This window comes from Thermobia domestica, chromosome 11, assembly GCF_964235325.1.
Source record: "Thermobia domestica chromosome 11, izTheDome1.hap1.1, whole genome shotgun sequence".
Lineage (NCBI taxonomy): Eukaryota > Metazoa > Arthropoda > Insecta > Zygentoma > Lepismatidae > Thermobia > Thermobia domestica.
The window spans coordinates 32768180-32794420 of record NC_137464.1 but is presented as its reverse complement, the minus strand read 5'-3'; the positions used below and the strand labels follow the sequence as shown (position 1 = coordinate 32794420).

The window sequence follows — 26241 nt, the reverse complement described above, 5'->3', positions numbered from 1 at the left end:
TTGGTAGTGATCTCAAAATTTAATATTACCAGCTTCGTTGAATTGAGTTTCGCTTTATCCTCTAACCTTTTATTATTACTCAATTTTTGACCTATACTAGCAATCATACAAGGCAGTACTTAAGTAGTCGTTCTAATGCCGGGTCCTGATCCGCCGGAATGTCGATTTGAAAAGCATGAAATGAAAATGAAATGAAATCTTTAAGTTTAACGTCCCACGATTATGCCGGTTAGGCTAAAGGAGACGGTGATAATGAGAGATGAGTGAAATGGTGGAATGAAGAAAGTGGGAGGAAACGGGAGAACCCCGAGAAAGCCCACGAGCACGGTGTTTGTCCACCACAAAGTCCACACGGCGCGAGCCGGGATCGAACCAGGGACCCCAAGCACCGGAGGTGAACGCTATTTGAAAAGCATAGCTACCGCAAACTGTTGTGGGCCCACAAACAGACCGCCCACTGGCGTGTGCACGTTCAGCATCTCAAACATCCACCTCTAGCCTCTCACCAGCTCGAGAACCAAACAAAGACCGCTCATGCTCATCTAAAAAACTGAGGTATATTGATGCTTTGCGCAGTCCTTCAGAATACTAACAGATGATCCAGCACTGGTAGACGATCTTCTAAATAACGGTGTATACATTTACCGTTGCCACCATCGGATGGAGCCTTCGGGCACACCCCGGCCTCTCTCAATCCGGTGTGAAAATTGTTTAACATATAACGCGCATCCAACGAACAAATGCACCAATCCTTCCGTCTGCTCCCATTGCAAAGGAGATCATAAACTGAAAGAGTGTCCTAAGCTCAACGAACCTTCCAGATGCAACACTTGTGACGGAGAACATCCAACTTATTCGTACAAGTGTAAGGGCAAACCTAAACCACTTCCAGATAAATTCGAGACAGTTGTACCTCTAAAGGTCTTTGTCTCCTCACGGCCAACAAGTATCTCAGCGACAACACACATCCTTCTTGCCACCATCTACTGTATAAAACATACTGAAGTTCATCATTATCGTTCTTCAAAATGCCTTTCCTTTCCAGCGTGAGGCTATTCTAAATCGTGCAACGAAAGCCGCCTTCGATATATTCCAGCTACACATGGCAGCTACATATTCTGCTCTGTCTACCTACTTCAATTTCCATACTGACACCCATCATGAATAGTACAGATCAGAGAAGGAAGAATATTTCATTGCTATTCTGTAATATTCGTTCGCTACCTACCAATCGAGTTCTCTTAGAAACTTTAGCAACTCAGCACAATGCAGATAGCATCCTTCTTAATGAAACATTTCTCAAACGATCTGACCGCTTCTATCTTACACGTTATCACCTAATACGCTCTGACCTGCCACAAAACATCGCACGTTGTGGTGCAGCAATAGCAGTTAAACATTCTCTTCCAAGGCGCCATGTCATACCACCTTCTCCTGAGCAATATCCCGAACACGTCATACAGACACTATTTTCCAGCTACTACTATTACAATCGCTACCATCTATGTTCGATCTACACAGCCACTTCCCGTATCCCTTTCTGACATACTTAGATCTCAACTTTAGAACATACATTTTCTTAGCTGACATCAACTACCATTCTCGTACAGCAACTCAGAAGCAACGCTTTCATGATTTTCTCCAAACTACTCATAGTTCCTTACTGCAGTTATCATATCTTACTCGTCCGGAAAGCGGTACTAGTCCCGACGTGGCAATCATCTCCAATAATCTGTTACCACTTACTGCTATTGATGTCCTTGGTTCCATAGGTAGTGATCATCTCCCAATACTTCTCTCTATAACTCCGCGTCTGAAATTCTCTGCATCCGCATCACCACGAACACCCAAATATAACTTTTGCAAAGCTCGGTGGGATCAGTACAGCACTTATATCACCGAACATCTGCCTGCTACTGCACCTACTCTCACAACAGTTGCATCTATTGAAACCTTCTCACATACTCTGATTGACATAGTGTCTCATGCTACGGATTATGCAGTTCCGTAATGTGCCAGCAAATTGTTTAGACCTCGTTTACCAGCACGCGCCCTCGATCTTCTCCGGCGCTCACACGAGTATTTAACAGAGTTTTGTCGCACCAATGACCGCCGATTTCTTCTCCATTGTCAATTCCAACGGTACATAGCTACATAGTAGTCCGCAAATGACTAGACTGGCGTATCTCCTGTAATGCTTTGCGCCAAGAAACAAATCCCACTAAATGGAATACCTTTAAACGTCTCACATTTCAGAAACAGGGTCCACAATATCCTATCATATGTGCTGGCCAAGTACCAACGACAGATGCAGAAAAGGCAGTTGCTTTCGTTACATATCTTGAGGAAGTTTTCACTCCACAAACTATACCTTTGTTCACTTGTCCTACAGATACCCATATCTTAGACGTTGGTTCTCTAGCGCAGCCATCATTTCAACCTGATTTCAACTACCACCTTGATCCCACAAATCAGTTCACTGCTCCAATAACATCAGACGATATTACAGTTGTTCTAAAATGCCGTCGCAACACAGCTCCGGGAGCAGACTCAATTACCTATCGTCTACTCCTAAAGACATCTGTGGGTTTTCTAGACTTACTTGCTTCTTTGTATACAACTATTTTATCTACAGGCTATTTTCCAACTCAGTGGAAATTTGCTAAAAGTGTGGTCTTTCTCAAACCCATCAAGACACTAGAACGCCTTATGGTAAAACGGCTACATCACTACCTACAAATGAAGAACAAACTACCAACTATTCAGGCTGGATTTCGTCCACTCTATAACACTGCTGACCAGTTACTCAAAATTTCTACACTACTTGTCAACCATTTTAATAAGCGTTTACCATCTGTTTTGATCACCTTTGATATTGAAAGAGCGTTCGATACTGTTTGGCATGAGGGGTTAATTTATAAACTCAAATGTCTGCTTCCTCACAGTTATGTCTGATTAATAGCCAATTTTCTACATCAGCGCCAGGCTTTCGTCCAGATCAACATCGCAAAATCACAAACCTTTCAACTCCGCGCCGGTGTGCCCCAAGGATCTGTTTTATCTTTTCTATTATATATTCTTTATGTAGCCTACATGTCTCAACCTCAGCCTTACAATTTTCTGATGGTACCGCTTATACACCGTATAGCATTGGGATCTTCCATTGATCGCATTAATTCTACAACGAGCTTTGGACAAACTAGTTACATGATGCCTGAAATGGAAGCTCAAGCTGAATTCAAATAAGACTCAAATGACTCTCTTTGAACTCAAACGCAATAAATACTGTAACAGTCGCAATCCGGAACGTCTACATTTAACTCTTTTTGACTCCAGTACTAATTCAAAACAGTCTCAAATATCTGGGTGTAATATTCGACAAACATCTTACCTGGAAGCCTCATATGAAACAATTGGAAGCTAATATCCGGCCCCGTTTGAACCTTTTACGAAACCTTAAAGGCACCACGTGGGATCTTAATACAAAACTTCTACTGCTAACATATAAAGTCTTTGTACGCCCAGCAATCACGTATGGATATCTTGCCTGGTTATCAGCAGCACCAACTTTCTATGAGTGTCTGAAAGTTCTCGAAAGACACGCCTTACGTCTGGCCTATTCTCTTGCTTTCGATACTCCCACTGCTGAAATATATCGTCGTGCGCAATTTCCAACCATTTTGCCACACCTCTACCATCTACGCCAACGCTACATAGCGACACGAATCCAATTGGCACATCCAATCGTCCAGGAGCTGTTAGACCAAGTTCCTGCTGTACCACGCTATGCCTACCTACCACTGGATCATCTCTTAGCTATGTATAGACACACCGAAGCCATAGCCCAATATAATCTTGACCGCCGTATCTACCACCGAAATTCACATATATATTGCACATCATTTAAGCTCAATAAATCAGCATCAGCAAGCTAGGCAGAAGTATATACAGCAGTGCACTCTGTATTTCTCTCTGAGGGCGTCCGAGGATGGTTTAGAGTATGAAATGCAAATAAGTTACGTATCTGCCCTTGAAATTATACTCATTTTCGTACAAATTAAAAGTACATGTGCTTCATCCACGCAAATGCACATGTGCACATAACGGCTTATGCGCAGGTTATATAAATGTGTGCTTCATTCATGCAAATGCACATATTGCACATGCACGACGTAATCACGGGTTATGTATATGTACGTGTGCAAAACCCACACAAATGCACATGTGCACATATATGGATTATGTATGTGTGCTTCATCCACGCGCATTCACATGTACGGCTTATGCATGGATAGTGCACATGTGCCGTACACGTACGTGTTGTCTGGAGTAGTAGAAAATGGATCGATCTGGAACAGACCTGGCTCAACCTAGGACAACTCACAAGCCACTGAGAAAATGACCACCTTGCACCGTGAGACCACGGCCTTTTACGACCTCCATTTTAGGGGTGAATTCGTTCCCTTTTATGACCACTTTTAAGGGGGTGACCTCGTTCTCTTTTACGACCTCCATTTTAGGGGGTGAACTCATTCCCTTTTACGAGCATATTTTTCAACTCCTATTTTAACATAGCACAGCTAATAAAAGAACATGGTTTATTTCCTAACATAGCTGAGACTACGTAACACACAACAGCCTCCATTTTAAGTGGTGTACTCGTTCCCTTTTATGAGCATATTTTCCAACCCCTATTCTGAACATAGCAGATAACACATAGAAGAGAAGATAACACATAACATTACGTAACATACAGCAGAGGAGATAACACATAAGAGTACGTAACATAACAAGGGTGAACTCATTCCCTTTTATGAGCACTTTTCCAACCCCTATTTTAACATAGGAGGTAACACATAAGATTACGAACACATAGAAGAGAAGATAACACATAACATTACGTAACATACAGCAGAGGAGATAACACATAAGAGTACGTAACATAACAAGGGTGAACTCATTCCCTTTTATGAGCACTTTTCCAACCCCTATTCTGAACATAGCAGATAACACACAGAAGAGAAGATAACACATAGCACTATTTTAACATAACAGATAACATATAAGATTACGAACACATAACATAGCAAGGGTGTACTCGTTCCCTTTTATGAGCATATTTTCCAACCCCTATTCTGAACATAGCAGATAACACACAGAAGAGAAGATAACACATAACACTACGTAACACACAGCATAGCAGATAACATATAAGATTACGAACACATAACATAGCAAGGGTGTTCTCATTCCCTTTTATGATTACTTTTTCAACCCCCTATTTGAACATTTTAACATAGCAGAAATGACACAAGCATGTCCCCAAACTACTGACCATCGTGAACAAAGGTCAAACTCAAAAACAAAACAACATATCGAGGTGCTGTTCTCACATTTAGTAATCGGTCATCAACTAGTGCAATTTCCAAAATAATGATCATCGAGGTCAAAGGTCAAAATACTTAAAACCTAATAACTCAGAAACGGAGCCACATATTGAGGTGCTGTTTCCACATTTAGTAATTGGTCATCAACTACTACAAGTTCCAAAAATAATGATCATCGAGGTCAAAGGTCAACATACTTAAAACCCAATCACTCGTAAACGAAGCAACATATTGAGATGGTGTTTCCACATTTAGTAATCGGTCACCAAAGACCACATGTCTCAAAAGTGTCAACCATCGAGGTCAAACATCAAAACTCGAAAACGGAGCCACATATCGACATGGTGTTTCCACATTTAGTAATTGGTCACCAGCAACTACATGTTCCAAAAATAATGACCATCGAGGTCAAAGGTCAAAATACTTAAAACCTAATTACTCGAAAACGGAGCCACATACTCACGTGCTGTTTCCACATTTAGTAATTGGTCATCAAATACTACAAGTTCCAAAATAATGACCATCGAGGTCAAAGGTCAAAATACTAAAAACATAATAACTCGAAAACGAAGCAACGTATTGAGGTGGTGTTTCCACATTTAGCAAGAGATCATCAACTACTACAAGTTCCAAAATAGTGGCCATCGAGGTCAAAGGTCAACATACTTAAAACCAAATAACTCTTAAATGGATCCACATATTAAGGTGCTGTTTCCAAATCTAGTAACTGGTTATCAACTACTACAAGTTCCAAAATAATGATCATCGAGGTCAAAAGTCAACATACTTAAAACCTAATAACACAAAAACTGAGCCAAATATCGAAGTGGTGTTTCCACATTTAGTAATAGTTCATCAATCACTGCAAGTTCCAAAATAATGATCGTCGGGGTCAAAAGTCAACATACTTAAAACCTAATAACATGAAAATGGATCCCCATATTGAGGTGCTGTTTCCACATTTAGTAATACGTCATCAACTATTACATGTTCCAAAAGTACTGACTATCGAGGTCAATGGTTAAATATTTAAGCCTTAATAACTTTAAACAAAACCTGTGTGACCTATTCAATTTTGTACCAAGCAGAGAAAAGTGAAGAATGAATAAATATGACTGGCTTACTTCGAGAAAGAAAGCAACGATATACATTTTAACTAGCTGAGAATTTTAAATCATCTTGTATTATTTAAACAAACGAAAGGATAAATTTTATACCAACGAGAAATGCCATTTTATACCATTTTGTATTACTTCAATAAACGAAGGAATACCAGAAAAAAAATAAGTGAAGAATGAATAAAATTTAGGTGGATTATTTCCTTTTGTACCAACTGGAAAAGAGAAGAAGAGCTACTTTAACTAGCCCATTATGTACTGTTTAAACAAACGAAAATTGACCATTATGTAACTTTTGAAATACTGAAATGTTCTATTTTTGTATCAATCAGAAAAACCCGAAGAAGGATCATTTTAACAAGTTCATATTTTGATGTTCTACTTTTTATACCAACGAGAAAAAAATGAACTAGCTGAATATAAGAAATAATAAATTTAAGTGACCTATTCAGTTTTGTACCCATGAGAAATGGCATTTTAACTGGATCAGAATTTTACTACTCAAATAAACAATGGAGTATTTAGTTTTGCACCATTTTGGAGTATTCAAATAAACAAAGGAATTATAATTTGTGTCAACTCTAAAATCAATTAAACAGAGTAATGCATTTGAAAAACTGAAGTTGAGTATTTTATACCATTTTGTATTATTTCAACAACCAAAGGAATAAGCAAAAAAAAGATTATTTTATATCATTTTGAACTAGTCTAATAAACGAAGGCATAAATATGAGTGAGCTATTTAATTTAACGAAAGAACAAAATTGTACTAACCAGAAAAAAACCGAAGAAGACCCACTTTAACTAACTGAGAATTTCTGTACCTTTTTGTACTATTTAAACAAACGATGGGATAAATTTAAGTGACCTATTCAATTTTGTACCAATGAGAAAAGGCATTTAACTGGCTCAGAATTTGAGTTGTCTATTTAGTTTTGTACCAACCTAAGAAGAAGGGTGAAAAAGGACTATGGAGTATTTAGTTTTGCATCATTTTGGAGTATTCAAATAAACAAAGGAATTATAATTTGTGTGTGTCAACTCTAAAAACGGCCATTTTGTATTATTTCAACAAACAAAAGAAAAAGCAAAAAGGACCATTTTAAACTATTTAAATAAATAAACGAAGGCATAAACATGAGTGAGACCAGAGAAAAACCGAAGAAGGTCCATTTTAACTAACTGAGAATTTCTGTACCTTTTTGTACTATTTAAACAAACGAAGGGATAAATTTGAGTGACCTGTTTTTTGTACTAACCAGAAAAATCGAAGAAGGTACCTTTATACTAGCTCAATGAACGAAAGAACAAATTTGGGTGTTCTACTTTTTTTATACCAAACAAGGAAGAACCATTTTGTACTACTTAAATAAACGAAAGAAAAAGCGAAAAAAGACCTTTTTAACTAGCGCAGAATTTCTGTAACAAGAAAGAAAAGCAAAGATATGTCATTTTAACTATTTAAACAAAACGAAGGGATAAATATAAGTGATCTATTCCATTTTGTACCAAGGAGAAATGTCATTTTTATCTAACTAGAATTTCTAGTGCATGTTGTATTATTTAAACAAAACGAAGGGCTAAATTTGAGAAAGCGAACATGAACCATTTTACTCAAAATTTGGATGGAGTATTTAGCTTTGTATGAACCATTTTAACTAACTCAGATCTTTATACCATTCTGTACTATTTTTTGTACCAATCAGAAGAAAATCAAAGAAGGGTTATTTTAACTAGCCAAGCAGAAAAAAGGAAAGAATTAACACTTTGTACTAACCAGAAAAGGAGGAGGAGGATCAGCATTCTATACTTTTGATGCCATTTATTCGGGTGTCCTATATCTTTTTTTTACCAACGAGAACCATTTTTAACTGACTTAGAATTTTATATCTTTTCGAAAAATTTGTATCAAATCGAAAAAAGCAAGGAAATACCATTTTAAATAGCTCAGCATGTTATAGCTTTTTGTGTTTTTGGTCTACCCAATTTAAACAAACAAAGGAATAAATTTGTGTGACCTATTCACTTTTATAGCAAGCAGAAAAAGGAAAGAATAAATTTGAGTGGCTTAAGCAAAGAAGGTCAATGGTAACTAGCCTATTGAAGAATGAATAAATTTTGTTTGCAATTAAAAAAGCGGAGAAGGTCTACTTTCTGTACCAACCATAGAAACACAAATTTGTTTGACCTATTCACTTTTATAGCAAGCAGAAAAAGCACGAAAAAAAGGGAAGAAGGTTCATTATAACAAGCTAGGTATTTTTTATACCATTTTGTATTACGGGTGGTCTATTTCATTTGTGTAACAATCAGAAGAAAAGATTAGAATTTTATACCTTTGTGGTGTTACATTTTGTATATTTTTGTGTCATCCAGAGAACAATTTAAATTGACTCTCCCGTCACTAAGAAAGGCTCATAAAATATTGGAACGTGACATTTGACAAACCAGAGTTGCGTAATAATTGTGTAGAACAGACTACATAGCAATTAGCGTAATATCATGCATGGCCATTTTTGATCACAGCAGAAGAAGAGATTATATCAAAGTAAGAAAAGCAGATATTTAAACAAGGTTACGAATGCTTTACCTAACAGGTGTATTGCCTATTGCTCAACGATTCAATTATTTATAGACTTTCTTTCCTCGTCTAAGTCCAAAAAGACAAATATATATTTTTGCATTTATGTATTTTATTATAATGGAATATAAGTTAATGGAGTATATTTGGAAAATAATAGAACATACATCATGATGTTATATTGCCTTGAAAACATGTTATTAAACACGGAGAATGCATAGAATGCTTTTATTGTAGGTATATAAAACTATTTATTTGATTCGGTTTTGCTGAAGAGCAGAAAAATGACTAGCATGGAGATTGTTTATGTTTCACCTAGAGAAAAAGAAATGCAGCGTGAAAACGAGAAACCTATACTGTTAATCCAGCCGTCTGACCCCGATTTGCCAGATGAATTACGTGATAAAGTGAGAATCATATATCCAACACAAGAAATAGAAGAAGTGTATTATTTTAGACGCTATAATAGATATAATGATGAAATACTCCCGGAAAGTGATGATGACAGTGTTTCAAATATTACCTGTTTTGAACTGGAAGCTAATGAGTGTGACTGTACTAGTGAAACTATTAGTGATACATGTGTTATACAATTATTTAATGAGTATACACCAAATTCAGTATTATTATGTGAAGCATGTTCTAATCATAATGAGAATGAAAAAGATCACAACTGTTTGTTGCAGTATGATTACGAATTATTGCAAAAGGTGTGGACGATCTTAATTAAACGTGAAATGAGAGAAAAAATCTATAAACTTTATATACAGAAGCATTTTAAAAGTTGTAATATTAAGAACACTTATACTTTGGAGAAAAAATTTAATCTGGTATATGAATACATTACAGAGTGTGATTATTATATCAACAAAATAGTAGAAATGTTTTTACAGAAAGATAAACAATTATTTAATTCTGTAAATGAACACTGAGCCCACTGTAGCATATGCATTTGATTATGTAAGAATAGAAGAACTTGAACTGTTAACTGGATCAATTTGTAGTATTGTAATATTACAAACATTGGACTCTGGCAACTGATTTGTCAGGGAGAGTCAATTTAAATTGTTCTCTGGATGACACAAAAATATACAAAATGTAACACCACAAAGGTATAAAATTCTAATCTTTTCTTCTGATTGTTACATAAATGAAATAGACCATCCGTAATACAAAATGTTATAATGAACCTTCTTCCCTTTTTTTCGTGCTTTTTCTGCTTGCTATAAAAGTGAATAGCTCAAACAAATTTGTTTTTCTATGGTTGGTACAGAAAATAGACCTTCTCCGCTTTTTTAATTGCAAACAAAATTTATTCATTCTTCAATAGGCTAGTTACCATTGACCTTCTTTGCTTAAGCCACTCAAATTTTTCTTTCCTTTTTCTGCTTGCTATAAAAGTGAATAGGTCACACAAATTTATTCTTTTGTTTGTTTAAATTGGGTAGACAAAAAACACAAAAAGCTATAACATGCTGAGCTATTTAAAATGGTATTTCCTTGCTTTTTTCGATTTGATACAAATTTTTCGAAAAGATATAAAATTCTAAGTCAGTTAAAAATGGTTCTCGTTGGTAAAAAAAAGATATAGGACACCCGAATAAATGGCATCAAAAGTATAGAATGCTGATCCTTCTTCTCCTTTTCTGGTTAGTACAAAGTGTTAATTCTTTCCTTTTTTCTGCTTGGCTAGTTAAAATAACCCTTCTTTGATTTTCTTCTGATTGGTACAAAAAATAGTACAGAATGGTATAAAGATCTGAGTTAGTTAAAATGGTTCATACAAAGCTAAATACTCCATCCAAATTTTGAGTAAAATGGTTCATGTTCGCTTTCTCAAATTTAGCCCTTCGTTTTGTTTAAATAATACAACATGCACTAGAAATTCTAGTTAGATAAAAATGACATTTCTCCTTGGTACAAAATGGAATAGATCACTTATATTTATCCCTTCGTTTTGTTTAAATAGTTAAAATGACATATCTTTGCTTTTCTTTCTTGTTACAGAAATTCTGCGCTAGTTAAAAAGGTCTTTTTTCGCTTTTTCTTTCGTTTATTTAAGTAGTACAAAATGGTTCTTCCTTGTTTGGTATAAAAAAAGTAGAACACCCAAATTTGTTCTTTCGTTCATTGAGCTAGTATAAAGGTACCTTCTTCGATTTTTCTGGTTAGTACAAAAAACAGGTCACTCAAATTTATCCCTTCGTTTGTTTAAATAGTACAAAAAGGTACAGAAATTCTCAGTTAGTTAAAATGGACCTTCTTCGGTTTTTCTCTGGTCTCACTCATGTTTATGCCTTCGTTTTGCTTATTCCTTTGGTTGTTGAAATAATACAAAATGGTATAAAATACTCAACTTCAGTTTTTCAAATGCATTACTTCGTTTAATTGATTTTAGAGTTGACACAAATTATAAGTCCTTTGTTTATTTGAATACTCCAAAATGGTGCAAAACTAAATACTCCATTGTTTATTTGAGTAGTAAAATTCTGATCCAGTTAAAATGCCATTTCTCATGGGTACAAAATTGAATAGATCACTTAAATTTATTATTTCTTATATTCAGCTAGTTCATTTTTTCTCGTTGGTATAAAAAGTAGAACATCGAAATTATGAAGTTGTTAAAATGATCCTTCTTCGGGTTTTTCTGATTGATACAAAAATAGAACATTTCAGTATTTCAAAAGTTACATAATGGTCAATTTTCGTTTGTTTAAACAGTACATAATGGGCTAGTTAAAGTAGCTCTTCTTCTCTTTTCCAGTTGGTACAAAAGGAAATAATCCACCTAAATTTTATTCATTCTTCACTTATTTTTTTTCTGGTATTCCTTCGTTTATTGAAGTAATACAAAATGGTATAAAATGGCATTTCTCGTTGGTATAAAATTTATCCTTTCGTTTGTTTAAATAATACAAGATGATTTAAAATTCTCAGCTAGTTAAAATGTATATCGTTGCTTTCTTTCTCGAAGTAAGCCAGTCATATTTATTCATTCTTCACTTTTCTCTGCTTGGTACAAAATTGAATAGGTCACACAGGTTTTGTTTAAAGTTATTAAGGCTTAAATATTTAACCATTGACCTCGATAGTCAGTACTTTTGGAACATGTAATAGTTGATGACGTATTACTAAATGTGGAAACAGCACCTCAATATGGGGATCCATTTTCATGTTATTAGGTTTTAAGTATGTTGACTTTTGACCCCGACGATCATTATTTTGGAACTTGCAGTGATTGATGAACTATTACTAAATGTGGAAACACCACTTCGATATTTGGCTCAGTTTTTGTGTTATTAGGTTTTAAGTATGTTGACTTTTGACTTCGATGGCCACTAGTTTTGATATTTCTAGTAGTTGATGAACTATTACTAAATGTGAAAACAGCACCTCAATATTTGGTTCCGTTTTCGAGTTATTGGGTTTTAAGTATGTTGACCTTTGACCCCGACGATCATTATTTTGGAACTTGTAGTAGTTGGTGACCAGTTACTAGATTTGGAAACAGCACCTCAATATTTTGCTCAGTTTTCGAGTTATTAGGTTTTAAGTATTTTGGCCTTTGACCTCGATGACCACTAATTTTGGGACATGTAGTAGTTGGTGACCGATTACTAAATGTGGAAACAGCACGTGAGTATGTGGCTCCGTTTTCGAGTAATTAGGTTTTAAGTACTGTGACCTTTGACCTCGATGACCACTATTTTGAAACTTGTAGTAGTTGATGACGTATTACTAAATGTGGAAACAGCACCTCAATATGGGGATCCATTTTCGAGTTATTAGGTTTTAAGTATTTTGACCTTTGACCTCGATGGCTGACACTTTTGAGACATGTGGTCTTTGGTGACCGATTACTAAATGTGGAAACACCATCTCAATATGTTGCTTCGTTTACGAGTGATTGGGTTTTAAGTATGTTGACCTTTGACCTCGATGATCATTATTTTTGGAACTTGTAGTAGTTGGTGACCGATTACTAAATGTGGAAACAGCACGTGAGTATGTGGCTCCGTTTTCGAGTAATTAGGTTTTAAGTACTGTGACCTTTGACCTCGATGGTCATTATTTTGGAACTTGTAGTAGTTGATGACCAGTTACTAAATGTGAGAACAGCACCTCGATATGTTGCTTTGTTTTTGAGTTTGACCTTTGTTCACGATGGTCAGTAGTTTGGGGACATGCTTGTGTCATTTCTGCTATGTTAAAATGTTCAAATAGGGGGTTGAAAAAGTAATCATAAAAGGGAATGAGAACACCCTTGCTATGTTATGTGTTCGTAATCTTATATGTTATCTGCTATGCTGTGTGTTACGTAGTGTTATGTGTTATCTTCTCTTCTGTGTGTTATCTGCTATGTTCAGAATAGGGGTTGGAAAATATGCTCATAAAAGGGAACGAGTACACCCTTGCTATGTTATGTGTTCGTAATCTTATATGTTATCTGTTATGTTAAAATAGTGCTATGTGTTATCTTCTCTTCTGTGTGTTATCTGCTATGTTCAGAATAGGGGTTGGAAAAGTGCTCATAAAAGGGAATGAGTTCACCCTTGTTATGTTACGTACTCTTATGTGTTATCTCCTCTGCTGTATGTTACGTAATGTTATGTGTTATCTTCTCTTCTATGTGTTCGTAATCTTATGTGTTACCTCCTATGTTAAAATAGGGGTTGGAAAAGGAAACGAGTTCACCCTTGTTATGTTACGTAGTTTTATGTGCTCTTCTATCTGTTCGTAGGGGTTGAAAAATATGCTCGTAAAAGGGAACGAGTTCACCCCCTAAAATGGAGCTCGTAAAAGAGAACGAGGTCACCCCCTTAAAAGTGGTCATAAAAGGGAATAAATTCACCCCTAAAATGGAGGTCGTAAAAGAGAATGATTACACCCCTTCTATGTTTCATATTCTTATCTGATATCTGTTCTGCTGTGTGTTACGTAGTGTTATGTGTTATCTGTTCTTCTATGTGTTCGTAATTAACATAGGAGTTGAAAAATATGCTCATAAAAGGGAACGAGTTCACCCCTAAAATGGAGGTCGTAAAAGAGAACGAGGTCACCCCCTTAAAAGTGCTCATAAAAGGGAACGAATTCACCCCTAAAATGGAGGTCGTAAAAGGCCGTGGTCTCACGGTGCAAGGTGGTCATTTTCCCAGGGGCTTGTGAGTTGTCCTAGGTTGGCTCAGGTCTGGCCCAGATCGATCCATTTTCTACTACTGTCTGGGTTAGGGTCCCTAGTTCGATCCCAGGTCGCGTCAAGTGAGCTTTGTGTTGGACGAACACCGTGTACATGTGTTTTCTCGGCATTACCCTGTTTCCTCCTACTTTCTTCATTCCAACATTTCACTTATTCTCATCTCCTTTAGCATATGGCAATAAAAAAATATTGATGAGAGATTAATTACAAATTACTAAGTGCCGTTGACTGTATTTATACTTCAGTTTTTCATTAGACATATTTTCTTGTGTTCGATGTTGGAATCTCCTGATTTCATGGCTGGTAATACCACAATACCAAAAAAAGGAAAACATGTTGCTTCGAAGAGAAATTATACTGGACAGTTCTTGAGGCAGTAAACATCCTTAAAAATTGCATCGATATGAACACAAAATTAAAATATGGAATTATTTTATATTTTGATAATTCCCCTGTTTTAATCATAATAAATATTTAGGACCACAAACGCCCGCATAATTTTTCCCCACCCGCAAGTGGGGAGGGGGAGGGAAAAGACCAATACAAAGCGAAACATCAAATATACACACTTTGATGCAATTTTCTTCATGTAATCAAGGACAAAAGTGATCTGAAAAGGTATGGGGATGCATGACGTCACACTATCCGCTGTGCCTATCTTTGCCCATTGTAATTTTTTAGAAAGTGGAGGGACGCGATAGATATTTTTTGGAAGTAGGTGGACCATATACCCCGCGTTCCTCCTTATTTTTATCCTGCATGTAATACAATAATTATTGACGCATATTTCATAACTCTATTAACTATAGTAAATATATTAATTATTGTACTGAGTGAGTAAGCAAATCTCGAACATATATTTCGGAGAGCCGAACCCCTTTCGAAAATCCAGGGGGCCATTGGCCCCTTGTTGTCCGTGTCTATGCTTAGGACTTTACTATAAAACTGCCGTAATACATAATCCCGCTTCTCTCAATGGGAAAATAATCGAGTCTGTGGGCCATTACACCATGTCAAGCCTGCTTGCATTGTTGGTGCTAAAGTTACGCCGCTTTTTCTTTCTTCTACTACACAATCTTTCTTCCAGAATCTTTTGTCCGGGAATAGGTTCAAATGGGGCAGGACTGGAAAGCAATTCAATTTTCTTACCTTCGGGGGAACGCTATCCAACTTTGGAAGAGCAAACCTCTCCCAATAGTATGCCTGTAAGAAACACTACTACCAGGGTGCGAAATCCCGGGGGGGACGGGAGGAATTTCCCCCCCACAAAAAATTTTACACTTGCTTTTCCCCCTCACCAAAATCTGTAAGGGGGTACACCTTAATAGGAAAATATAAGTAGGTCTATAAAGAAAATTTTAGACAAACAATAATTTTAAATGCATGCTGTTTTAAAAAACGTAGTTTATTTGTAAAAGGATCAGGTGTTTAACTTTTTCGGTTGTTCGGTTGTTGACGAGATGAAGACCTTTAGTCTCTAGCGTACCAGTTGCATGCAAATTTGGTAAAATTTCTCAAACAAACAGATTGTTTTTCAATTTCAGTGGACGAACCTACAAACAGGTTTGCGGATAAGCACTTGCTGTTATATGAACATATGTGGACGAAGAAAATAAACCTTGTTGTCGTTTTTATAAATTAGTGCCTGTAGAAAATGCCGATGCAAAATCCCGTAAAGAGAAAATTATTCAAGCATTTTCCGAAGATGGCATAGATATTTTTAATCTTAAAGAAAAACTGGTTGGATTAAGTTCGAATGGGGATGCAGTGTTTACTGGGAGAAACGAAGGTGTTGATGCTCAAATTAGAAGAAATGTCAACCCGTGCCTAATTAGCGTACACTGCATGGCACATCGAATTGATCTTGTTTCTGAAAGAGTTTTTGGTGTTGTGAATGCTGTTCACAACTTTGCATGTTTGTTAGGCGAACTTTACCAGGTGTTCAGTAAGTCATCTACAGCTGCAACACTTAAAAGTATCGCGACAGTCACAGATGCAGCAGGACAAAAATTTGAACGATTACAGTGGTTCGGATTTCACCTTAAACTGTAAGTCCACATTTCATAGCCTCGCTGCTGAAAAGGGTCATTAAACTTAAATCAGCAAATCAATAGTATTATAGTGTTTGTGCTTTTATTTTCTAAAGTTTAACGTCCTATGAATATTCACCACGGCTAAGGAAGACGGTCATGATGAGATGAATTATAATGGTTGATTAGGATAGTGGAAGGAAGCGAGAGGACCCCGAGAAAAAACCCACACAATTGTTTGTATACCACAAGCAGAATTTGGCGCGAGCTAGGATCCAGCCGATGATTCCACGCACCTGAGGTGAGCGCTCTACCACTGAGGCAACACGGCTTTTTGTTGTCTATCAAGTATTTGTATTGAAATCATTATTTATAATAATATATTCTTGCTAATAATACAATATAGATACATAGTATTATTTAGACTTACAAAGGTGACAGTATATCTGAACGACCAAACTGAAACACTACGTACGTAGCGAAGAAACGAGAATTTCATAAATAATAATAAAAACTCTATACTCTGACTCTACAGCTCATGAGGATCTATGGCTTGCCAGGTGGAGCGCTTCAAGTTAGTAGTTCTAATGCTTGGTTAGGACATCGGTTCTCAGGGACTATTATTTCTGACATATATCTCTACTGCTATTTTCGCGAATGTAATCTTCAATATAATGGTAAACACAAGGGTACTGTGCTCCCACTAGAGTCTAACCCTGGACCATACGCACCGAAGTGTATATTAAATGCAGTAGATAAGTTACCAATTTTGGTTAAATGAATAAATAACATTAAAGTATTTTTAAATAACAATTACGACTAGTTTGAACATTTATTATTATTATTATTATTATTATTATTATTATTATTATTATTATTATTATTATTATTATTATTATTATTACTAATAATAATAATCCATTAATATTTCAATTTTTTGGAGGCTCCACGAAGCATTAGTGTGGATCGCTGAACTTCTTCCCCCCACCATTTTCAAATGATTTCGCACCCTGACTACTACCACCAGACACGTATTTGTTCTTTGCAAGTTTGCGTTTTGTGAAGAACTTTCTTCCAAGTTTCTGTATCTCACTCACCCTATCAATTGAGTCAAGCGCTGCCAAGCGGAGGAATTCGTAACTATTACAGAAGCTGACTATATACCAGTTCCAGACCAAGGTGCAACTGGAAGCGGACAGTACGGGAGGATAGCAGTGATGCAGGAATAAATCCACTTCCCCATGTTAAGAGATAGGAGCTCCCTGTCATATATGCTCAATGTTACTGCTTCCAGTGGTAACGCTCGCTGCAACTGGAAACGTAAATCTCTCTATTTCTTTGTTTTTTAATTGATTTTTTAAAACAAGAAATGCATCATTACTGTCGTGCGCTCAAGAGCAAAGGCTTATTTTTTACTGATACACTGCTTTAATACTTAAAAATATCTGTAGTATAAAAAAAAATATCCGGCTGCACAACTTTGCCGCTGCTAGTAAATAATGTCACCTGAAAGGCAAAATTTTTGTTGAGCGCGCTTCTTCCAACTTAATTATCCTATATCGTTTCGTGTATTCCAACTTTAAATAATTTGTCCATGTTTAAGTTTCTTTCCAGTCTGATCTTCCATTGCGTCCCAAGAATATTTTCCTTAGTTTACCTAGTTTAAGAAGTTAGGCCTAATAGGCTTTTCTGAATCTACGCATACTACATTCACTTTCTTCCACGGGCGTCGTTAGAAGGGAGGGAGCACATGTCCCGTCCAATACTTTAATGTGTCAAGTTCAGGTTGACAACCGGCTGATAATTTATCTGTAGGACCAGAGATATCTCTGCTAGTTTAAATAGGGCAGGCTTATATCATATTCAATATGCGTGGGTAGGGAGCTGATCTAAGATATCATCTACCTATTAAATGGATAACTAGGTTAAGTGATCTGGGTCATCCTCTTTTGATATAGAATTAATTGAGAAACAAAAACTACAGTGCTTCTCATTTTATATCCAGTGCTTTCTATTATAATGATTGCTGAAGCTTGTGTTTATTATATGAAGTGTTCAGAGCACGAGGTAATCAAACTATAAATTTGTGAGAAAAATAGACATAAAATTTGTACTGTAAACTTAATTACATGGAAATTTAAGTTTGTACGCTATGCTTAATTATATGGAAAATTTTACACTTTTTTCACCCTTTACGTTGGTCTACTTTACCTTGATTTGAGACTTTGAAATTTCGTCCAATTTCCCACTAACAAGCATCTGTAATGCATTGAAATTCATCGTAATTTGACCCATGACAAACACTTTACTATTTTATATCGTAAAGATCAGATCCACCAGTATTGTGACCAGGGTTTGCCCAAGTGGGCCCAGCCCGAAAAAACCCGGTGGGTTTTTTCGGGTTGGACCCACCTGAAAAAACCCACTTTAAAACCCACCTGGGTTTTTGACCTATTTGTTAGTATATTATTGGTACAACTAAAGTGATCACATTGTAAGTGATTTTCATCAGATTTTAGACTTTCCTTGACGAATTAGAGGCTTTCACGTTAAGGTAGACAGCAACATTCAACATCTGAATGCACTGAATGAATTTAAAAAAAATACCTTGGCTTGAGATAGTTATAGAACAAATTAATGTATGGATTCTATAGAAAAATTAATGTATGGATTATGCTGAGAGCCTATTTGAAGTACAATAAGCAATTTTGTACTTTAGAAAATATTTTCCGTGAATAGTGTGCTCCTCGACTTGGCGACACCGAGGGACATTATCACTCATACGTTTGACGTCATAGGTGCCGTTACTAAAAGTACATATGTAAATACATTAGTAAAACTATTAGTATTATTTCTTACCTTTGATGTAAAACACAAGTTTCTTCAACTAAAATTTGGTTTTCCAACAATAACAGTTTAGTTTAGTCATTTGTTGCTACTCTTCAAATAATTATTCTGTAGAATCAACACCAGCAATAGCGTAAAAATTCGTGTCAAATTTAAGAAGCTTAATGCTCGGGGTTCCGAAGACTGTAACGCTTACTATTTCAAGTGCTGAGTTCAAATTTCCGTACTAGTGGAAGTTTTGATGTACACGTCGTGAAAGAAGTGCGCGGGAAATTAAACGCAGAAGGATCGGAAATGAATACTTCAACAATAAAGCTATTTTACGCTTAAGCCTGCCATACGTCCCGTTTTTGGGCCCGTGTCCCGCGTCCCCGTAAATTTAGTCGGAACAGGGAAATGTCCCGTTTTTTAACTCCGTTCCATTTCTGCTATCAATATCAATTTATTCGAAAGTGGAAAAAAAAAATCTGACATTGACTGGAAATCCTGTAATTAATGAATGAACAGTACGCTGTTGCATGTAACAGTTTCGAGGAAGTCATTACACCATCATGTTTGACTTGATAGCGAGCGAAATTTGCAATGCTACTTTTCCATTGCACTTTATGGGAACTCGGATACTCTCCGATATATATATATATATATATATATATATATATATATATATATATATATATATATATAAAAGGCTTTGAGTGTTTCTACATTTACAAACACAGGGAAGATGACTGATCTTTTCTCCAGCAACACGTTAGATAAGTTAACAAGAATTATAATCTATTTCAGAGGCTAGGGCATAGAATTGTGCTTTGGTCCAGGTCTTAGAAAAATATAAATCTGTTCCTGACAGTTACACACGACACAAGGAGAAAAATCAGATTTTCATCAGATTAAACTGACGAACGTAATTTGGCAAATACAGCCATATAAATAAATATTGCTAAACGCGCGAAGAATATTGAAGGTAGATTGTACCAGTGATCTAAATAATTTGCATATTGTTTTCCTGTAAAGCATTTTTATAGCACATCTTAAATTTTTAGGCATTTTCAGTCCGTACAATTAATTGCGGGGTACGAACAGAGAAAAGCAGCTGCTGCTTAGTGAACTTTCGCCTATTATATTCTTGAAAAAAAAAAAAAATAAAACGAAATCTTTTAGTTTTAGTCTCACGGTTATGCCTGCTATGCTCAAGCTGACGTTGATGATGAGAAATGAATGAAATGACGGAATGAAGACAGTGGGAGGAAATATAAGAATCCCGAGAAAACCCACGCACAAGGTGTTTGTCCACCACAAAGCTCACTTGGCACGAGATGGGATCGAACTAGGGACCCCGTGCACCAGAAGTGAACGCTCTACCACTGAGCCACCGCGGCCTATTATACTTTTATTCATAACCAGACTACAGTTCATTGCATTGTGTTGGAAAGTTGAGGGGCGGGGGGGGGGAGATCTGAGGTGTCCCGTATGCTCATGGAGAAAATATGGGAGGTTTATTTATGCTGGAAGATGTTAATTTCATACAAGACATTTTGAAGCATTTATTTATTTCATATAACATGAATTGTATCTTTGTTTTAAATTAATAGACCCCTTTTGGTATTCATATTTGGCGAACGTTAGTCAGGCTTCTGGATGACTTGATCTACATTTGTTTCTTTTGTCTGCCGAGCTCCTGCATGGCTAAGCGGTTAGTGTACGCGTCTTCGGAGTGGGAGACCCGGTTTTGCTTCCCGGAGGGAGCTCATGTGGTTCGGATTCCATGTTAATCAGTAGGTCCCGTCTCATATAGCCTCGCTGCTGAAAGGGACGTTAAACACAAAATCAACTCAACTCGTTTGTCTGCCTCTACCACATACACTACAGGGTACAACTGTCGGCCTTTTAAGTTAAAATTTTCAGAGTACAAGCACGAGACACTATAAATTTCCTGTATAGATTTTAGCGGCATACCAACGTAAAATATCAAAATGGCGGCCTTTTTTTTTCTTCAAAACAGCGAGTATCCACGCTACGAAGCGCAATTTTCAGTCTTTTAAGTTGAAATTCCGACGGTGGAAGCACGAGATATGCTAAATTTGCTGTATAGATTTTCTCAGAAATCGAATGTAAAATTTCAAAATGGCGGCCATTTTTTCAAAGCAGCAGTGAATAGAAAATTGTTGCAAGCTGTGACAATGACGATCTTGAAATATAAATCACATTTTAACACTTTTACCCCAAAGACATTGCAATATTTCGAAAAAAACCCGATTAAACCCGAAAAAACCCAATTAAACCCGAAAATACCCGAAAAAACCCATATGGGCCCAGGTGGGTTGGGCTTTTTCAAAAAAGCCCGGGTTTTTTCAAACCCTGATTGTGACAGAGCGGTGCTTGAGAGATTGATCATAGAAACTCAAGCTCCTTGTGGTGATAATTTCACAACCTTGTTTTATTACAACTGTAAACTCTTTAGTCCGTGAAGAGGAGGGCGTGGACCTTGAGTCAGAGTTGATGACGATGGGTTTTGGTGGGTGGTAGGTCATGATGGGCAGAGTTGGAAAAACATTAAAAAAAAAAAAAAAAAAAGATGTTTTTTTTTTGTTTAAAGCGTTTTTTCGTTTAAAACGTTTTTAATGTTTAAAACAAATTACTTCGTTTTCAACAGAAAAAAATATGTTTAAAATGGAAATTGCTTGAATGTTACCACGTTGGAATCTGCGGTCTATAAGCATTCCAACGGTGTATGAACCATGACACTCTGATAATTGGGGGGAGGTCACCAGAGCCCCCAACGTGAGAGTCTACGATTTTAAAAATCTCTGGCGGCCGTCTAAAGGTTAATCGTGTTTTTATCCCGTAGACACTAATCATGGTTAGTTATCCATGTTGCAGATAGAGATGTATCTTGAAAACTGTTTAGTTAAAATATTTCATTTGCTCCTTGTAGGCTAGTTACTGCTCTTTGAGTTGTATTGTATTTGTCAATGTATTTCTTATAGCTTATAATCTGAGAACTGTTCATTATTATGGAAATGATAGTGACGAAAAATTCTCAAGTTTTGAATTTGTGGATTTTAGAATAGTGTATAGTGTGTTTAGCCTTCGTTATTGTTGGAATTTAAAAAATGTCCAAATACTTCGCTTGAATTTCTGTTGGTTTAGTTATACATACATTGTTGTGCAGAATTTCGTTCAGTAATTGCTGTAATAAAAAGACTATAACTCTGCTGGTATTTACTTCATTTACTTCAGAAAATTAAGTTAACGTCTTGAATCTGATATTTTAGTTGTTCTAAACATGTTCAACCACCCTCGAAAAAAAAAAATGTTTAAAACGTTTAAAAGAAACTGAATAAAACAACAGTACTCGTTTTAAACATGTTTTAAACACATGTTTTATACATTTCGTTTTAAACATATCAACTCTGATGATGGGTCGTGGATCAGTGGGTCATGGGTCGTTTTGATTTACACACGCCATCTTTGCTCCCTTCATCACGTGTCCCCATTTGTTCACCGTTCCCAACTATATGTATATAAGGAAACATTCTCAGGCCTAGCTGTGTGTCAAGAGTGGCCCAAATCCATAACTCCAACATTATAAGCCACTGAGTTATTGAAATTTTATTGCTCTCAGATTTTTTAGAAATTTAAAATTGCATATGATATTTCGAATATAAATGTAATCTTTACTTTAATTTATTCTTTATCTCAAATTAGTTTTTTTTTTTTTTTTATTTTCATTTATTCAGTATCTAGAATTTTCGGGTAGTCTTAGAATATTTTAGTCTTTATTAAATGTTGATGTAGTATATCTTAATAATATGGGAAAGTATCAAATTCGTCCAATAAAAGTTCAAAATTTTGTTTAAAAAATAGGTATAGTACAGTTTGGTTATACCAAATCCAGTGGGTCCAACTGGCCCCACTGAGGCTTATTTTGATATACATAAACTGAACATTCAGAAATACCTAGTAGAGATCACAACAGTCAAGTCTTTCCAATATCTGTTCCTTGAGAACTATTCGCTTCAGCAGGCGCTTGTAAATGTATACCAGTTGATAATTTTGTAGTTCCAGAATTTGTACTGTATGAAGTATTTTGTAAACATTACTAAAGAGAAGTGTAGTGGAAACTTTTGATTAAAGCAGTACATGCAGAGAGGCCATTTTCGGCCTATGAACGTATTTCAACAGAGAGTAGACAATGTTTGATACGAGAAAAATCTTGAAAAATGCCTAATAGCCCCAAAGCAGAACATTTTTCAACTTTCTGCGACGACGACACGAAAAATACAAAAACTTCCTGCAAACATTTTAGTAATGGCCTAGTAAAATTACAATATGAAATTTTCAAGTGCATAAAGGCTAAAAAGGTTTTACAATTGAAGACTTTGGGGCAAAAACCCGTCAAGTCCAAAAACTGAAAGTGTAAAGGAGATAGCTTCACAAGGGTTTCTCATCATCTGGTGTTCTTCAAACTTGACACATATATATTAGACCGAAAATAAATCGACACGTAGTTTTTGTTTCTTTCAGAAAATAGGTTAAGGGGGGCAAAGACCCCTTTCCAAAAGAAGGGTCTCCTTGATTAAAAGAGCCACATTAAAGAAACGAAACTGCCGATGCAGTAGGAAATACGTGTTTTGTCGTTTTTTGCGAGAAAAGGCTTGCAGGGACAATGCCCCCTTCGAAATGACAAAGGACCCCACACAATCCTTCCGGAAATTGGATTTCGATGGAATTGCTTGAGACCGTGATATGTTATAGATATGGTGTTCCTGAGAAAAAGTCTCAATGGGCACAACCACAAATCATTGACCATTTGGACACTACAGGGTCACTTTTTGAAAACAGCAGAACTACATTCTGGATTTCGGTATAAAAAAAAAAAAAAAAAAAAAAAAAAAAAAAAGATTAAAACGTGATATGTTGTAAATATTGTGACCCTGAGAAAAAGTCATAATGGGACAACTACCACTCACTGACCGTTTGGCCACTACGAGGCCACTTTTTTGAAAGCAGCCAGAGATAGTAATATTCTGGATTTCGATGAAAATGACTGAAACTGTGATATGTTGTAGATATTGTGATCCTGAGAAAAAGTCTCAATAAGCACAACCACCACTCACTGACCGTTTGGCCACTACGAGGCCACTTTTTTGAAAGCAGCCGAGCCGAAGATAGTGATATTCTGGATTTCGGTCAAAATGACAGAAACCGTGATATGTTGTAGATGTTGCCATTTTCTAAGTGTCAGAATCACGTTATAACCTCGACGGCAGCTCTACCAAGCAATGCGCAATGGCTCAGCAAGCATGCCACCAGCAAACAGCTGTATGTTAAGGTCTCAATTTGACTGCATGCATTGTAGCAATGGCGACTGTATGTATCGCTGAATCGTGTTTTAGTTATGGAGATGAAAATCAATTTGCAACCGTAATTTTTATTTATAGAGTAGACAATGTTTCTGAGGCAGTAATTTTCGTCTAGAGGCAGTCAATCTTTCTGCAGCCCGCATTTCCTTTAATTGTCCCACTGTCGCCTGTTGTTCTGCTTTGGTGCCTAGTAGAATAAGATTACTGTGGAAATTCATTCTGAGCATAGGAAAAGTTTGTAACAAGTGAATCAGAAATTAACAACGGAACTTGTTGAACACATTATAAATTCTAGATCAAAAATATTAAACTGTGTGTTTCTACAGTGATAATGAGTAATTTGTACTCTTCTCATTTATATTTCGAACTTAAATCTCTTTGGGATGTTTTAAGCTATCCTGAAGATGTAAGTCTGCGTTTTCTTTAACCGATACAAAACATGGAAATGCAATACAAATTGAAAATGTAATTATTACTACATAAGCTAAAATAAGGAAGCTGAAAAATTACAACTCTTATTTCTAGAGTTTTCTTTGAAAGGTCGGTTGCTACAAGAAAAGTGCCACGACTTTGGGTTATAAAACAGTTTTCCACTTTGCCTTTCCTTCCTTTTATCAATTTGTTGCTAGTGGGTCATCTTACAGACTTTCTCAGGTTTTGGATGATCCTACCCTTGTTTGTGAGTGTGTAATAAAGAAAAGAATGTCCCTTGAAGACGCATTGGTAGCAGAGAAAACAAGTTCAAAGTATAGTGGACGTAGCCGATATATGGCGTAGCATGAATGGAGCTTGGTAAAACGCAGAAGTGTGTACAGTAGATTACTGAAACAGTAACGACATTCTTCAGCGCCGAAAATATAGAAAAATACGCTTATCTTTCTTTCTCTTTTCGTTTCGCTTTTCATTTGAAGTACAGATATACCGGATGCCCATTTACGCCCTTTGTAAAAACCAACACACAGTATTCACAAGGTTTCTCCTCACGAGACACCACAAACCTAACTCAAAAAACATCCCGACCAAAAGAAACCCCCCTTTTGGTGTGTATGTTTGAAGAAAAAACAGCCAATGTTTTGTTTTTCTGAGCCTAATTGTGAAGTACTTTCGTATTTACTGGACTTCTTTTATGAATCTGTAATTACTCATTATAGTACAGAAAATGCGATACAAAATTTACAAATTCTGGAAAATCAGCGAAAGTCAGGGAATGTAAATGTGCAAGACAGTTTTTAAAGTGTAAATTGTTTCTTCAAAATTGTCACAGCAGTGTGTGAACCATTTCAAAGGAAATTCCAGTATCTTGAGCCATTTGTTTGTTTCCTGTACTCAGAACTGCTACCTCTCTTAAGGAATCTTAACGAGCCGTTGTGTCAAACAAAGCATTATGAAACTTGCTGATATTTTGGTGAAGCTTCTTGCTTTGGATTTGACTGCAAATGAAAATTTACTAGAAATAAGAAAGGTGGACATTGATGTTACTACAGAAAACTACTGAAAGAACTGGAAGCATCAGATAAAGATAAACTAGCTTTCAGGTATGACTGTCGAAACTTTTTGCTGGGCACAATCAAGAAGATTGTGGAAAAGAGTCTTCTAAAGTACAAACTGGTATGTACTCTGTCAGATTAGGACCCCAGGCTAAAAAAGAACAATCCAGAACTTGCTCAGACTAGGATATCAGACTAGGATATCCTACAAATTCTGCATGAGCATAA

The 26241-nt window shown here is 36.2% G+C and overlaps 1 protein-coding gene across 2 annotated transcripts in view; it reads left to right on the top strand.

Annotated features, from left to right (window-relative positions):
* The window catches only part of LOC145664017 (uncharacterized), a 47941-nt gene that overhangs the window by 12595 nt on the left and 9105 nt on the right, over window positions 1-26241 (top strand). Inside the window, exon 1 of one of the 2 annotated variants that reach the window (XM_081730307.1) lies at window positions 17496-17633. The exons of the other annotated variant lie outside the window; for it this stretch is intronic. Coding sequence (XP_081586433.1) covers window positions 17592-17633 — 42 coding nt within the window. The 5' untranslated portion in view covers window positions 17496-17591. Of the gene's footprint in view, window positions 1-17495; window positions 17634-26241 lie in introns of those variants that run through there. 2 annotated transcript variants of the gene reach the window in all.